Source organism: Rhamphochromis longiceps, linkage group LG18, assembly GCF_057381845.1.
Source record: "Rhamphochromis longiceps isolate RC_006_pf linkage group LG18, R_longiceps_female_GT1.1, whole genome shotgun sequence".
Taxonomy (NCBI): Eukaryota; Metazoa; Chordata; class Actinopteri; order Cichliformes; family Cichlidae; genus Rhamphochromis; species Rhamphochromis longiceps.
In genome coordinates this window covers 7,547,591-7,564,387 of record NC_140574.1, presented here as the reverse complement: position 1 = coordinate 7,564,387, position 16,797 = coordinate 7,547,591, and the positions used below count along the sequence as shown (strand labels likewise).

The window sequence follows — 16,797 nt, the reverse complement described above, 5'->3', positions numbered from 1 at the left end:
GTTTATTCACATGAAAGTAAAGAATCAAGTTATTCTCAAAGTTTTTCTAGATAGTAGCAACTAGTGTTGGGAGAAATCACTGGTTTTCTTTGGGGCCACATTTGAACTTGAATGGTGGCATCGATTCTGGTCTGGCTGCTTTAACTCAGCCGCAGGTTCACCTTATATTGGCCAAATGTCAGGTAGGTTACAGCACTGTAGCTCACAAACTATTTGCTGTTGTTCATGTCAAACGTAGCTCAACACTTTTGGGCTGCAAATGAGCTGTAAGTGCAGCACGTAGCTCAGATTAGGCCCAAATGTGTCTGTTAGCTGGGCTGGGTCAACACAATGAATGCATTCATTCATACATGCATGCATTGGTCTAATTTTTAATTCGTGCATATATCTGTGTGTTTTTGCTTATGCCTCCCACACATTTCCGTCTGTTTATCATCTGCCCGCAAGATGTGTATCTTCTGCCTGCGTGTCTCATTCAGAGGTCACTCTGGATGTTTCTACCCAGACAGATACAACACATTCCTTTACAAGCTAAAGAAGAAAAAGGCCGTTGTCCATCGCGCGACTGAACTGCCATTCAGGCTGCACTGAGGGCTGGTTCCCTGTTACGCATATTTAAAAGCCTCTCAAGCTGCTCGTCCTCCCTGAAGGGGGTCAAAACACAGTTTGACCCCTTGACTGACCTCTAACCCTCATATCCCGAGCCTGACCTGTCCTTGTTTTCACAGAAGTCGGCTTGAAACTGAAGCACGAGGAGTGAAGTCGTTACGTTTGGTGATGAGGAGCAGTGCGGCCGCTTTGATTTTTATGCATTTAACAAACAAATCACAAGGATTCTTTTCTCTCTCTAAAGACATGTCTGGGAATCCTATTTTAGAGGTGTTTCAAAGTTCACACAGGGGCATTTTTACACCACAGCCAACTGCTGGGCCAGACCCCGTTTTCCCTGAGACCTTTGCTGAAGTGTGAAAGCTGCTCTGGCTGGACTTCAATCCAGAAAAACTGTCTTAAGTAGATTCTTATGTGCTGTCAGGAACAAATAATCCAGAAGTAAAGGGCAAAAATGAAGAGATTGTATATTGCATTTGTACAAAAATACAGAGCAGCAGATTTCAACTTTGATTGCAACACAACATTTCAGAGAAGAGTCTTGTGTATCAAAACAAACCTGAATAATCACTTAAGCCGAGCTGAAACCTGAAAGCCTCTTAAGATTTAAAGGAAGCCATATCCAACCAGCACCCCATGAAATATAATCCTAAAGGCGATGCTTATACTTAAACACCTCTTCGGATAAAAATCGCCAAACTTATTCAACCCATCCAGCAATTTATGACACATTTATTCACTACCATCTGTCATTTTAGTGGTTACTGTGTATCAGATATATTGAAGTTGAACAGAAGATTAGATAACAGCCAGAAGCTTTGTAAAAAAAAAAAAAAAAAAAAAAAAGTTCAAAAGAAGCTTTATCGTCACCGTTAAATCCAGCTGTTTACTCTGATGGATGCCCTCTGATGCCCTCTGATGTATAAGTGTGTGAGTGTGTGTTGCTTTGAGGACATCTGGAGTGTATCAGCGAGTGTGTCCTGTAAATCCTGTGATTGCAGCTGTGTGTGTGTGACATTGTCGACTAGGTTCCCCCTTTCTCCCCCCTGCAAGCTCTCTCCCTGCTAATCTGCTCGTTAAGGATCTAATCTGACATGTGTTTTCATTTGTGTGTGAAAGTGTGAGTGTCTGTCTGTGTGTGTAGTTCACTGATGAGTCCACAATGGCTCTGATTACATTCACAACATATTGTTAGTTTTATTGCGCGCGCGTGTGTGTGCACGCACTTGACTTTGTGTTTGCTTAGCTGGTATGTGCGCTATTGTTTAATGCCTGCCTTGATACAGTCAGTGTGAATCAGTGTTTCCATATGTGAGAGCTGATTCACAGAATTCGGGGCCTGTAATTGTTTAAAAAAGGCAAATCTAAACAATATTAACTTACATAAGAGAAACAATAGCAGGATTCAGAGTTCACCCTTCCTCCTATTACACAAATATTTGCTGCTGAAAGAGAGAAGTCAGCTGGTGAAAGTCTGTTTGTTCGCCAGTGTTTAACCTCTGTTCGTACTAAATGGTGGATGTCAATTATTGCATTCACAGCTAAATAAATTCTAAAAACCTCGCACCAGCCAGCTCTGTAAATCTATCTGTCAGTTATTGTAAAGTGCTTCGGTGTGTTTTTCCTAAAAGAAATCTTTATTTTTTCTTTTAAAGGCCTCAAAAAGATCCAATCAACCAAACAATCACCGTTAAATAACTCAAAGCTCTGAGTTCTTTGATTGAGGTGTCTCTTTATGCTCTTTGTAGAGGTTTCCTTGTATTCCTTGTTTTTTTTCCCTGCATGACTTTATTTTGAGTGCAGGGTGTCCTTAAAGTTGTTTGCATGATTCCTATGAGCTTATCAAAACTTCTAAATCCTTCATAATCTTATAAATTTAATCTGAAGCTCCTAATTAGGAGGCATGAAAACAGAAAACTCAGTTTCACCCTAGATTGTCAGGTTACCCCTGCTCATGGCTTGCAGTTAATGAATATATGAGATCTTTGAGAGGTTACGTGCAATATCTGGTAAACAACAGAGATAAGGACTCTGTTTTCTGGTTGTGTATGCACACATTTCTATCTAAGGCCACTACATCTCAGTTATTCTGGGTGCTCACGACCCTTTTTTTAAAAAGCCGATTCTTACACCTTCGCAAATATCGTCTTCTATGATAATGTGGTTGAGACAAAAGCAAATGCTGGTAGGCTGTAATTTGGCCAGTTATCGTTTTGTGTTTGTTTTTTGTCAAACAGGGCCGAGAGCTCAGGTTGCACACGGTTTAAAGTTCGCCATCATTTGTCAAATCAAGCAGAGAGGGAGAGCATATGGCGAGCAGGGGAGAACGTGGGATGAAAACATAGCAAGTGCACACTGAGTTCACAGGGAGAAGAGAGCAAGACGACGGACAGAGAAAAAGAAAGTAATGGCAGGAGGCGACTGGATCAAACAAGTGACAGGACACCCTGAGGGTGGAGGAGGTGGAGAGAAACAGTGAGAGGTCTGTCACTGAGGTCAGGATCAGACTGACCGTGCCAACCAGCATGACGCTCGCTGTCTCTCTGAGTATATTGGTGCCCTTCTGATCTCTTTTTCATCCTTCTTTGCTTTTATCACTTCACCCTCTAACCTTTGGCTTAATCTTCATCTCTTCTTATGAAGCAGATTTTCCCTTTTCTATAAAAAGCTGAACGTTTTTTCTGACCACACAGGATTAAACGATCAAACTTTCAGTCCTCAGTGTGTATTTCTATTTCTATTGAAGCTTAGTGCTCATTTTTTTTAAAGGAGAAAGCATGCAGTTTTTTATGATTGCAGCTATTGTTAGATCTGTAGAAGGAACATTAAGTCTTTGTCTCTGTATCGCTGAGGATCTCTCAGCATGCAACCACGGTGTTGGTTGTCGGCTTCGGCTCTCCGTCACTCTCTGTGTAGCTACCACGCAACTCTACCGAGGCACGCGAGTCCACTGCTCCCGGGGCCTCTTGTTGCCCCCATCTGCACCCACATGCATCCTGCAGTGGAGGCTGAGGACTGTCAGGGGCCACTATGAGATTGGCTTTACAATCAAAAACAACCACCAGCTTTAAGGTGGTCTGCTTTACAAGTTTAAATAGTCCCGGTGTGCCTGCCATTTCTACAAATGTACTCGAGAAATCACAAATTTGTTTGTGCATTACTGAAAAAAATGGAAATGATATTACATAAGGCACTACAACTGTTCATTCAGAATGCAAACATGATGACGCTGACTTAATCCTCATTGTGCTTTTGTGCTTTAAAGTTAAAGATCACAAAAGAACACAAAAACAAACAGCTAAATTAGTTTTGAAGGCTCCCGCCTCGATTTTTTGGGCCACAAGTCACTCGTGGAGTGACAGCAGCACATTCAGCCTTCCTGTTTTGTGTGGTCGCTGTGGAGCTGAAAAATACAACCATCTGGAAGGGAGGCTTTTATTTTTCCTCTGAAAATGGCAAAGTCAGAGTGAATGCTGAGAATTCAGAGCGCGGGGCGGGTGAAGCGACGCCTCGGTCTAAAGCCACAAAACAAAGGATGACATTCAAGACGACGTGTTTTGAAGTGGTATAAACACACACTTTCAGAAGAGGAGGGAACAAAGTTTGTTCAAATGTATTCATATATTCGGTAAACACCCTTTTATCCACTAATCGTGTCATGCTTCTCTCAGTCACCCAGAAATGATTTTATCCCTTCAGTCGCCTATATGTAATTTTTCATCAAAAACACTCATATCTTGCCAATCATTTGTCAATCTATCCATCCATTCTGACATTTATTCCCCTCACACTGAATTCCATCCTTTTATCGGCCCATCCATAAACGCGTGCGTCCATTAATTTGATTCTACCATCTATTTTATACCAGGGTTTGTTTCCTCAAAGCACCTAATAAAAAGCCCAAACAAGCTTCTCCTACACTCCTTCAGTCTGTGTAACAGTGTCGCTGCCCATCACACTTTCTTCTCTTATTTTATTTTGCAATAAAGCGTATTTCAGTCAGGACCTCTATAGTTATTTCCATCTGCAGTAATTTATATCTGGCTGCCTAGCTCTGTCCTGGGGCCTCCCTGACCCTCCATTACGGGAGGAGAGCATACCTCCCAGCCGTTCCATGTGCATACATATAAAAGGAAAGATGCAGAAGGAGATAGCAGCGGCAAGACCTCATTACAGGACGGAGCAAGTATAAGTAACGACAGACATGGCAATGATTAAGTAGGACACGCCACGTAAAGGAAGAAGTGGAGTGAAAATGTGGGTTGCAAAGCGACAATAATATTGTCTGATCTACCTTAAATCTTACTGGTCTTGCCTTAAAGCTATATTAGTTTTGCTGACTCTTCTTCGTTGTTGCCTAAAACACTGGGGTCAACTAAATGAAGCTTATGCATAAGTTCAGTAAGGAAGATCTGCAATCACTGATCTGCCTGCTTTCCTGGCTGCTTTTGTGCTACGGCTTTCCCATGCCGGACTAGAGCAGCGCAGATCCTGAAGGACCCGTCCCATCCTGGCAACAAACTGTTCCAACTTCTGCAATCCGGTAGAAGGTTCCGCATCATCCGGGCAAGGACAGAGAGACTCAAGAGGAGCTTCTATCCCCAAGCCATCCGGGCCCTAAACCATAACATCCCCCCCAACACCACACACGCCCGCCCTCTCACATCATCCATACGTGACTGAGACAGGACTCTCTTCTAGACACTCTAAACCCACCGGCACAATGTACATTTCAAATTCTTTTAATTTGAAATATGTTCATATTGTCTATTTTGTAAAATGTTCAGATTGTCTATTCTTATTTAATTCACTTTATGTACTTTTGCACAAGTCGAGGAGCGAGTCAGGTTACATTTCACTGCGTGTTATGCTTGTATAACTATGCATGTGGCGAATAAAGAATCTTGAATCAATACCGACACCATTACTCTAGTCCGATCATCTAGTTGTCCACCCTGTTTGAGCCAATCAGCCTCAGCGTCGCATGGTTTAAATCTGTGCTCTCCGTCATTTTCCTCCCCATCTCCACTTCAGACACCTCAGCCAGAGCTCTATTCAACCCATAATCTCCATCTTCTCCACCACCACCAGCGTCTCGACTCCGTGGGGTCCTATTCTAAATCCTATCACCGCTGGGATTCCTTTCAGCCATGATGGGCCATCGGAGTCTAATCCCCAAATACTTTATTTTCTCTATCTTAATAAATCATGTTCAATTCCTCCAAGTGATCTCTCCTCATTGAAATAAATGTTCCTGCAAAATAGAAAAGAAACAAGCTTTTCCAATGATCCATTCTTCATTTATTCACATCAAACCATGCCTCAGCAAAATATATATATAAATAAGTGAGACATACTGGGAATAATAATAGAAATGAGAACGTGAAATCAACTTTGAAAACACGAGCTCCACCAACCATTGCACACGCAACACAAATGCCCTCTAACAGTACGTTTCCATTCATGTGACACCTCCGGGCTACGAGATGTCGGTCCTGTGACTGTGTCTCTGCTGGGGCATTTTTCTGACTTATCATGAAGCGCTTTGCCTCGAGACAAACTGTAAGGAGCAACTGGTCCTTCCGTCACACTCTGGAGGAACTCTATTTTTCTCCCTTTTTCCTCTCCCCCTCCAGCCTCTCCTCTGTACGATGACGAGTTCGCTGTATGTTCCTGAAATGTCAAGCTGCATCAAATTTAAATGTGTTGCTGGGTAGAGAAAAGGGAAAAAAAACATAGATATCCTTATAATGTTATTTATTATCACGAGGCAGTCCACAAATTGCAGCTGTGATTAACTACTCTAATTATCTTCTTAGCCGTGCCTACTTTTACTCAAACTGACCCTATACCCTGTTTCATCTCCATCACCGAAAGGAGAGTTTTCACTTGTGTATTTTACACTCATTTACTTTTTTTAACCCATGTTAATGCAGACCGATACAACGAACTTGTAGTAAATCACTTTTAAAAAAATCTACATGATGATAAAAACTTGGCAGCAGGGTGCATGTGATGTGGAGTGTAACCCAGTTCTAAAACAAAGAACCCCAGTGTTTTTCCACATATGAATCACACTGAAATCCACTTGTGTGTTTATTAAACTGGTGGTGCTGGAAAGCCTTGAGGTCATGTGACACAGCTTTGATAGCTTCCTCTGTTTTGGATTTTCTGGTTCTCTCTGTTCTCTCTAAGGTCAGCATTGTTAAGACTGTTTATAACTGTTCACCAACTGAAACAGCGACTAGCTGAACTTCACAAAATCCCAAATCTGAATTCTCTTTATTTGCACCTTCCTGCTTCAACCAGAATTAAGAGGCCAAGTAGCTGCCAGGTGCTGCTAATGAAATGCATTCGATTAATTGATCATCATCAAGTATGGGCACCTCTATAAAAGCAGAAGTTTTAGCAGTTTGCTGGTCTGGAGTATTCAGGTTTATTGTGACACATGCCATAATCTTCCCAGGAGTGGATCTCTCATCAAATTCACTCTAAAGTCAGACCATTCAGCGCTCAGGGAAACTGCAAAAAAAAAAAAAAAATCCAAGGGCTTCATCTCAAACTAGAGGCCTCAGTTATGATGTTGACTGTTAAATGTTGTGACAGTGCAATTACAAAAAGACTGAACAAGTAGGGCTTGTTTGGAAAGGTTGCCAGGTAAAAGCCTCTTCTCTCTAAAAACAACCTTGCAGCACAGCTCAGTTTTGCAAAGCTGCATCTGAACATAAGACTGCTGGAACAATGTCCTTTGGACAGATGAGACCAAATTAGAGATGTTTGGCCTTAATGTGCAGCACCATATTTGGCAAAAACGAAAGACAGCAAATCAGCACAAACACCTCATTATCAAGCATGGTGGTGGACGGGTGATGATTTGGGCTTCCCCCCCCCCCCCAGCCATAGGACCTGGCACTTTGCTGTTACTTAATCAACCATGAAGTCCTCTGCATACCAAAGTATTTTAGAATCAAATGTGAGGATGTCTGTCCAACAGCTAAAACTTGGCTGATACTGCAGCACATCCTATGCTGCTGTGGTTGGGACAGTGATCCCAACCACAGCAGCAAATCTACAACAGAACGGCTGAGAAAGAAAAGAATTAAGGTGAAGAAGTGGCCCAGTCGAAGTCCAGACCTCAGAGAGAGCCGTGCATAAACAAATGCCCACAAAGTACAATGGCCTGAAGAAAAGTTGTAAAGCAAAATGGGCCCCCCAAAAAAATCATACAGTAAACAATCACTTCAAGTTACTGCACTGCATTGTCATACTTTTTCACAGAACTGCAAAGAGTCATGTGAGTCCCTTTCATATAACTGGAGATGTATTTGAGCCAAATTGGGCTATGAAATCCACGACAGACCTCTTCTTTGTCTCTTCTTTGATGTGGCTGGTAACCAAAAAAAAATGTTGGTGACAGAAGCAAAACTCAACAAATCTTTGAAACTGTTGTTTCACAAAGAGGCCTCTGAATCGCCTCAGTGCTTTTTTGTATTCAGTGAGTCACGTTCAGTACTCTGTCCTTCCAAACGATATTCACTTACTTGCTATCCGAATGATCAAAACTGAATTAGAGCTCCAGTATGTTGCCTTTAACCTTCCCACTTTTTATGCTTATCCAGGTTTTTAGGTTCACATTTTCCCTTTAATCTATCATTTATTTCATTTTATGCGCGTGATTTTTCTTTATGGACATTTATCTACATGAAAGAAAGATGAGAGCCGAACAACAAAATTGCTCAAAGACAATATCCATCGCTGAAAGGAGATAGAAATGGCAGATTTCCTTTTGAAGTTACCTTTAATGCATCAGTATGAATGTGCGCTTGAGGATGTGTGGTTTGTGCGTACTGTAGCAGCGTGCATCGACGTCTGAACATGAGGCTTAATGTAAGTGACAGAAAGTTTAGGCTGCCTGTGTTTGTGTGTGTGCTGTGTATGTGTGAGGTGCACGCTGTGCCAGTTCAGCCTCATGTAGGAGGCAACAGTTCAGCCAACTCCTAAAAAGATGTCCCAAATTATCCGGCCACCGACGCATGTTCCTTACCCATGCTTCTGCTCTATTTTACCACGCTCCGCGGGGATTCACTTTGTCGGCCACGCTATTTCAGACGTGGACGTGAGACAAGTCTTGTTCTGGTGCGGCTCCAGATTGGCTACAGAGGAAGAGCCGTCGGATCTTAATGTGTCTGAAAAAAAAGTGTTACTGCTTCTCGTCTGTTCACCGAGCACAGAATTTGTCACTTGAGAGGTTGGGTGATAATTCCAACAACGACCTTTTACTTCCACAGACTGACTGTTTTTCTGAAGCTTACGATGGCCTCGTGAACCACAGATCCATCTATTTGACCTCAAAGTCCACAAAAAAGATGCTTCCATTTTTATTTCTTTTAAAATAACAGCAGCTTATAATGGTGTTTGTTACACTTGTGTTATTTTTCAGATAAAGCTACATTGTTTCCACACTGATGGATCATCTAAATCTAGTGCACAGCTCCTCCCAGATTTCTTTCTTCATGAATCACCCCTGTAGAAAACAGGGCTCACAAACATATATTTTTACATATGCTGTAATTAGGGATCATAATTACAAACCCTGGGTCATGAGGCTGCACGGGGAAGATATTTTGTGACACAGATGTCGGAAATGTAGCCGGCGTTCGCTCGTGGAACAGCACTGCTATGGTTTCTCTGCTTGGCTAGTTAACTGCAGACATGCTTCACAGCAGTGGAACATGTTTGTTCTGTTTTGGTCCAATAATTTAATTATGGGACTGGGAGAAATGGGCAAGCGGCTACATGCTATGACGGAGGAGGTGGGATTGTCATTCCAACAATGAATTTCAATTTGGAGAGTATCTTAAAATCAGGGATATTTGAGAAACTGTAACCTAAATGCCACTGGCTTGATTTTCCTTGTAGGATTTCCAAATGTGTGTTAGCGAGACACTTCAAACCAGCACTGTGAAGGTGCTGTGAAGGTTACTGATGATTGTAGTGCTTTGGAAACTGAAACACTGGTTGATTAGCAGACAAGTAAGTGACAATAGTTTAATTTATGCCATTAATCAGACAAAAAAAAAGATGAAAAAACACGTTTTTGTTCTTTTTAGCTTCTCAGACTGGATGATTTCCTGTTTCCTCTAATAGTTAACTCAATTTGCTCTCTGGACTATTGATTAGACATAGCAGACCATTCAAATGCATCATCTTGGCTTCTTTGAAGATGAAATTGGCAATTTGCACTATTTCAAATTAATGAGTTTATTAGCCAAAATACATTTACTATTGTTGTGTGTTACGAGACCTAAATCAATGATCAGTTTTCGTAGCTGTTGGTACTTGTTGTAAGCTGCCTGCTTCTAGATCGTCTTTCTGCTGAGTAAAGGTAATGTGAATTGTGTTGCCAGCTTATAAACAGTCTGCAGAAACATAATCAATTCAAGTTTAAACTGAGTCATGAGTTTGAGACCTGTCTTTTCGGTTAGGGGACTTTTTAAAAAAATGTTGATTTCAATTATATTTCACTCGCTAAGTTAGGATCAGGCACCAAAAGGATTAGGTTTATGCAAACAAACTACTTGGTCAGGCGTCGGAGCACTTTGGTAGGCTTTGGCAACAAAAGCACTTGGATGCATTAAGGCAGCAAAGCTAATAGACTAAGGTGAGAAAAACAGTACTGTTTGTGTAAATTGCTTCCTTTCACATCATAAAGCACATGTTACAAAGCTCTGTTTGTTAGCTCACCATATTTACCATTGTATAAATTCCATATTCACTGCGTCCTGCCTGAGGTCTCTTGTATAACGTGTCTTTTTATCTACTAATCGTTGAATACAATCGATTATAAGAGCAAACTAAGCCTGCTAGCTCAGAGCTACTGACCATATGTATTGGACTGATAACAGCTGATGACAGCTATTGACTGGGCTGATAAAAGGTGTTAAATTGCTGTTGTTACAGCTTTTAGTTTAATTTCTAATGGCATATTACTCACTACTGTAAAACAGAGTCTTAAAGTGATAGTCTGAACTACTTCCAGGTTTATACATTTTCACGTTTTTAGCTTAAACATGATTTTATGAACAATCTAAACGGTTTCTGGGTGATGTATGGCACCTACAGGGCGTTCAGGTGAGCAGTAGCTGTCCCAGGTGTTCTACAACAGGTGTGTAATGCCTCATCCGCCTTCGTCTATCAACAGAGATTAACGCTCAACTTTTCAGACATTTGGTTCACAGTAAAACATTATATTCTGTTCCTGTTTCCACTCATTCCCCCGCCAACTGCCGTATCATACTCCGGAGCTGACGCTGTGCCATCCATCCAGTGAAATAAAACTAAGATATCATCTCAGGAAATTTTTAAGTGGGACCGCAGCGCTGCCAAAGGCTTAAGGCCCCCCTCGACGGGCATATTTCGAAGATTTGACTCGTTCCCAAAAACAACACCGCTCCTGCCAAGTCAGAGAGCTACGAGCTGCACCCCATCATCATCCAACATAAACTCACACAACAAATAATGAAACCAATCAAGGAAAGCAAAGAGGCCCCTAAGTAAACAGCCAAATGACATGTTGAGGTGGCTGCAGGGTGGTCAGGCTGTTCAGCGGGCACAGGCGCGTCAATCAGAATGTGGAAACGTTGGCTCTCTTGACTGCGAGACATGGAATCAGGCACGTGTGGCTAAAATGAACAATCCCATAACACTGAAGAGCAACACGATCAATACACCTCATGCTTCCATTTCCCTCCTGGTTTCACACTTTTCCACCTTTTGGACATAAAAAACGTGATCTTCGTAAAACCTGAACACACTATGTTGGTGCTTTGCCCGACACCAGAAGCCAGATGGTCTCTAGTTAATATTAAAACCATTTGCTCATGATAAAACCTGATTAAACTGTAATATTTTATTTTACAACTGCCTTATTTCAGCACATTAACCTGTGGAAAAGTCATTTAGGGAGACAATAACGTTCAGTTCGAGATCTACTGCAGTGCCAGCCAGCCACTGTCGAAAATTTTATCGCCATGATTTATTACATTTCATTAAGTACTTAAGCAGCATTATTGCATGCTTATACTGCTCCCTGGGTTATCACACAAAATAGGGTCACTGCAGAATTAGCTTCCAAAGGAGATTCTTTTCAGCTTGTTTGCTTTCAGCACAGTGGATGGTGTATATTCCCCCGAAAGACACATGATATCCACTATCTGTCCCGAGCGCTAATGGTTTATTAGTCCCTTGGTGCTGAAACATGATCCAATAGTATTGGTGGACCCCATCTGTGAGACAGCGCTGGACAGCTAGTCGTGATTTACACAGGAGCCATTTATGGAGCTTTTAAAAAAGGCAGAGGAGCCGACATAAAAACAAGCTTATTTATGGACAACGGCAACACATGGGTTGTGGTGCGGCCGTGCACAATTGAGTGTGTGTTTCTATGTCACAGAGGGTGGCTTAAGGGTGTCTGCATGGGTGCTTGCTCACAGGTTCTGAACAGTAATTCAAAGGAAAGCACCATGAGACGCACACATGAATGATTCCAGCGTGCGTGTATCATTATAAGAATGTTTTTTCAAAAAGTCGATAACCCAAACTGCCTCCAGTGACAGCGATAAGGCTGAATAGACCTTTATTTATCTTTTGCTGATCATTTTCACAAAAAGGAAAACAAAAAACAAACAAACAAATAAAAAATATAAAATACAAGTTCTCAGGAAACAACATCCCGTCACTTACGTTGTTTTGTCTGACCAGTGCTCCCAAACTCGAATATATTTCCTTAACTATGATGGAAGACAAAGAAAAGCACAAAAGCTTCACAGCAACTCAAAAACTGGAACTTTCCTAAAGAAATAAATGGTTTGTTAGATATCAGGATGCACTGGCGTATTCTTTTGTTACTGTGATTCATAAATAGCGCAAGAAAAAGCAGGAGAGGAAGCATGAGTACAGATAAAAGCATTAACTGACTTGTGTTTATCTTTCAACATCTTCCTCAGAAAAACCAACACAGCAGCCCTTCCACCCATTTTAAAAATCAAATTTGATCATTATTCCAACGCTGCATACAAAAAGGCACACAAAGCGTTTCTTCTTCAAGTACAAACAGGTAAACTCTACTTCCAAATGAAAAGTAAACACACTTTCTCCATTTCAGCAATGAGCAAAGTGAACTTCATTAATCAAAAGCGGATGCAGCCAGTTTTGCAGAGTTTGCTCCCCCCTAAAATCATGCTAAAAGCCCGTCCAGCCTGCCTCCTTATCATGTATGAATTACTAAACCCATCAAAGCCCATTTCCTCTGAAGTAATTGCCAGCACCTTCAGCGCCATATCTCATCCCTGCACCCCCGTTTCCTGGGAACAGATGTACAACTATCTCCTTGACCAATAGGTGGCACAGTTTCACACTGTATCCAGGCAGAATTGAGGAGAGAGAGCAAAGAAGGGTGGGAGAGGCAGAGAGAGAAGAGCGAGAGGAGTGAACTCTTACTTGCAGTCTCTGTCCTCCAGATCAAAATGCGGATTGAAGTTGATGAGGATCTTCTGACCCGCTTCAGGGGCGGTAATCACCCATACGCACTGCTGGGACGGTGGGTAGGCGCTGGGATAGCCCGGGGAGGTCAGGTAGTCCGCGGCGTGCATCTCTATGCTCCCCCCGCATTTATCTACACCGCAAAAAAAGCAAGAAAGTTGTTCAGTTAGAGGAGATAAATTGACTTTCTGGGCACTGGTCTGCACTGTAATGTTGACTGATTGCGCATTCTGGTGTAAAAGATTTAAGTGCAACCGCAGGGGTGGGAGTGAGGAGGACACTAACAACTCCAGCTTGGGCACATAAATCCAAATATCCACCGCTAGAGCAGAAATTAAAAAAAGAAATTACACTTTTTTTTTTGCGCCAAGAAGCCAGGCACACGTTGGAACTATAAATTCACACACTAGAATTCTCTAAAACTTTACACTCGTACACTTTTTTAGAAAAGGTGTTGGATAAAGTGAGGTTCCTTTGCATCCGCACCATAAGGTGTGATTACGCCCATGAAGGTGAGGTGGGCTGCTTTGCCAGCAATCAGGCAGGATGATTAAATTTAATTTTCTCTCTGAACGATTTGATGAATTGCTTGTAGCCGAGATCATGCTTCAATGACAACAAGCGCCAAGCTCCAAAATGCGTCTCTGAATGGATGAAGCCAACAGACCTCAAAGACAAATTGTTTAATTTTTCTATTATAATAAGGAAACTTATTACAGTGAATTGTTGTGCCTCAGTGACTGTGTGTATTAGTTTGCAGCTGCAAGGTAATTTGCGCCTCTGTCGCTATATTATACATTAGTATAATCCGGTTTCCGTGTATTTTGTGGCTTATTGCCGTTTCCCCTCCATCTGTTGGAGGAATTCTACTGAAAACGGTATTTGCGTGGTCTAACTTGAAGCCCCGCGGACGTGCTCTCAAAGGGAGAGCCGAAGCATAACAGGTGAGAGGCAACAATGGTGCAAAACGATGTAAAACGGATCAACGTTCAGCTAAACTGCCTGTTGTCAAGCCACATGTATTCATTCAACCCGTCAACACCTACCAGTCTGTGTCAACGAAGCAACCAAGAAGACTTGGGCGAAAAGGAACAATAGCAACCCACTACGCATCCTTATTAGATAGCACAAGACAGACATTTGTTAAAATGAAAAAATAAAGAACATAAAAATAAAAAATAAAAAAATAAAGGCAAACGGGTGGGTAAACGTCCAGAGTTTACGTCCACACAGGAAAAATAACAGAGATTTGTCTCAAAGTAAGAAATCTGGTTGTTGTAGAGTCCCCAGCATCCTGTGAGCTTCAGCAGCAGAGCCCTGCGTCTGTCAGGGAACAACTTGGCATCTCCTGGAAAAAAAATAATCCAAATGCAGAAAAAAAGACGAAGAATCAAAAGGAAAAATCCGATCGTCAAAAGTGGCAGCCGTGAGCTTGCGACTCTTGCTCAGACTTCTCACTCCTGACACCAAACGGGAGCGACAGACATACTTCCAAGTGGGAAATGGAAAAAGAGAAATCACTAGTTAAACGGTATTCAGAGGAAACCCAGCCGCGGGGAACATCGGAGCGCCGCTCTCCAGATCTTCACTCCTTATTTCAGCTCAGCTCTTTCTCCGCCTCTCTCCGCTCTCAGCGACTGACTGACCGCCGCAGCAGAAATGTCAGGAAGACGTGAAAGTAACAGCGGAATTTCCACTCCCCAAATTTCTGCTTCTAGACGCCTTGCGCGCAGCCACCAGCGACCGACCGCTACAAAGGGGCTGGAGCAAACTGACACCGGTGCGCCCTCTTTGCGCTCCCAACGCGTGCTCGCGGGGATAAATGCGCACGCAAACTCAGGCTGGCATGTGGGTCTGGTGTAAGGTGAGGTGTGGACAGCGACCATATGAGCCAACGAGAATCCACATCTGACACGTAGTCACGAGGAGAAAAGTATTGGAGGGAGGTTTATTCGGTCCTTTGTTGGCGACCTACATCCCACATTTAATAGTTTGCTCCAGATACGTTCATGAAATATATTAGATACTTGAATTGTTAAATTACACGTCTTTCCTCTGAAAATAGTTACAAGTATATTGGGGACACGTCTATTGCATATTTAGTCTATTTTCGTTATTAATGAGGGTGGTTTGGGTGGATGGAAATAACACTGACAAAGACTGAACTTGTTCTGTGAAAAGAGAGCTGACAGGGGAGAGAACTGCGTTATCTGGAGTGGTTTTTTGTTGTTCTTTTGTCTGTTGATATATTATACCCTAATTTTTGTGTTAGTAGTATATACTAATATCTATGGATCTATGCTAATGTATAATAGTATTCAACATATAGTGAAACTTCACTGCTGTCTCAGATTAAACTCAAGTCCATTACAGGAGTTTGTGATCACGTTTTTAAAAGGTCTTATCTAGTGAAGCATGACGTCCTACAGTTCCCACAATGCCTGTCATGGAATCCCCAGAGAACATGTCCAAACTTGTAGGAAAATAAATACTTTGAATGAGAATAAGGCAATGTTGACAACGAAAGAGCAACAATAGGCCTAAAACAAAGCGCAGGGTCATGGCACACGAGGACAGAGTGTGGAATTTCAGGGGCCATTAGCTATAGCATTTTTGTTCTATTCAAATCGTGGTTACAGTAACAACATTCAGGATAAACAACACTTTAATTACAATAATAGACGCACTGCACTGACTAAACTGTCAATCACAAGTTGACCACAAGACAGAAAACATTAGTGCTGCACTGCTGGCCTCCTGTGATTAATGCATTCATGTTTAGTCCTTTGCACTGGAGTTCTCCAACAAAATTACTTTCATCATTGCACTAGACATTGAGACTAATGAGAATATCTTAAACTTACGACAAGAACACAAACTCCATTTTTCTTTTCTCCAAAAGCTCATGAAGGAGTTAAGAGTATCGACTGAGTCCTTTGGAGGAGCAGAGAATGTGCCCTTTGGATTTTACCATCTAGTGCATAACAGTTACAAAACATGCATGAAGAATAAAAGTCATAGCTCAAACCTCATGACCTTTCTAATATCCTGGGCCTGCAGGAGTCTCTCAGTGGTAAACAGCAGAACAGTCCCAGGTGGAGCTGCCTATAATTAATGAGAGCTTGCTTGTTCAGCACATCATCCTTGGTTAAATAAAGATAAAAATGTGATTATTAGACACTTATAAGAGGGGCTAATTACTCACTGCAGCATAATTCTGAACAACTGTATGCTTAAAGAAAACACTTTTGCAATCTTCTGCTCTTTGCAAACAAGAGTTTAGTTTCCCTCAACATCAGCGTTTGTCATACTCGCTGATGAGCTGCTCTGTGCAATTTAATCTCTTCAGCAGTTGCTTAGATTAAGGTCAGTGTCCCTGGAGAAGATTTTAAAAATAACAATAGCAGTAAAGTATGTTTTAAATTAAATGTACACATGCCAGTCTTGCACTTGGGGTTTCTAGCACTGTGTGCACAATGAATGCTCATGGTGAACAATTTAAATTTAACATCCTAGGACCTGGTGTCCACATATGTGGACATCACATTTTGGGTTATTTAGACCAAAATACTACATTTTGCTCTACAAGGGCCTGATATCCACTTACGAGGACATTATACTGCTACTGTTCTATCAAATTTTTAAACA

The 16,797-nt window shown here is 41.8% G+C and overlaps 1 protein-coding gene across 1 annotated transcript in view; it reads right to left on the bottom strand.

The window, feature by feature from the left end:
* The window catches only part of LOC146647648 (neuropilin-1a-like), a 94,995-nt gene extending 80,009 nt beyond the window's left edge, over window positions 1-14,986 (bottom strand). Inside the window, exons 1-2 of the mRNA XM_085388670.1 lie at window positions 14,196-14,986; window positions 13,108-13,282 (exon numbers count right to left, since the gene is read on the bottom strand). Of these exons, the coding sequence (XP_085244796.1) occupies window positions 13,108-13,282; window positions 14,196-14,289 (269 nt within the window). The 5' untranslated portion in view covers window positions 14,290-14,986. The remainder of the gene's footprint in view (window positions 1-13,107; window positions 13,283-14,195) is intronic.
* Window positions 14,987-16,797: the final 1,811 nt, after the last annotated feature.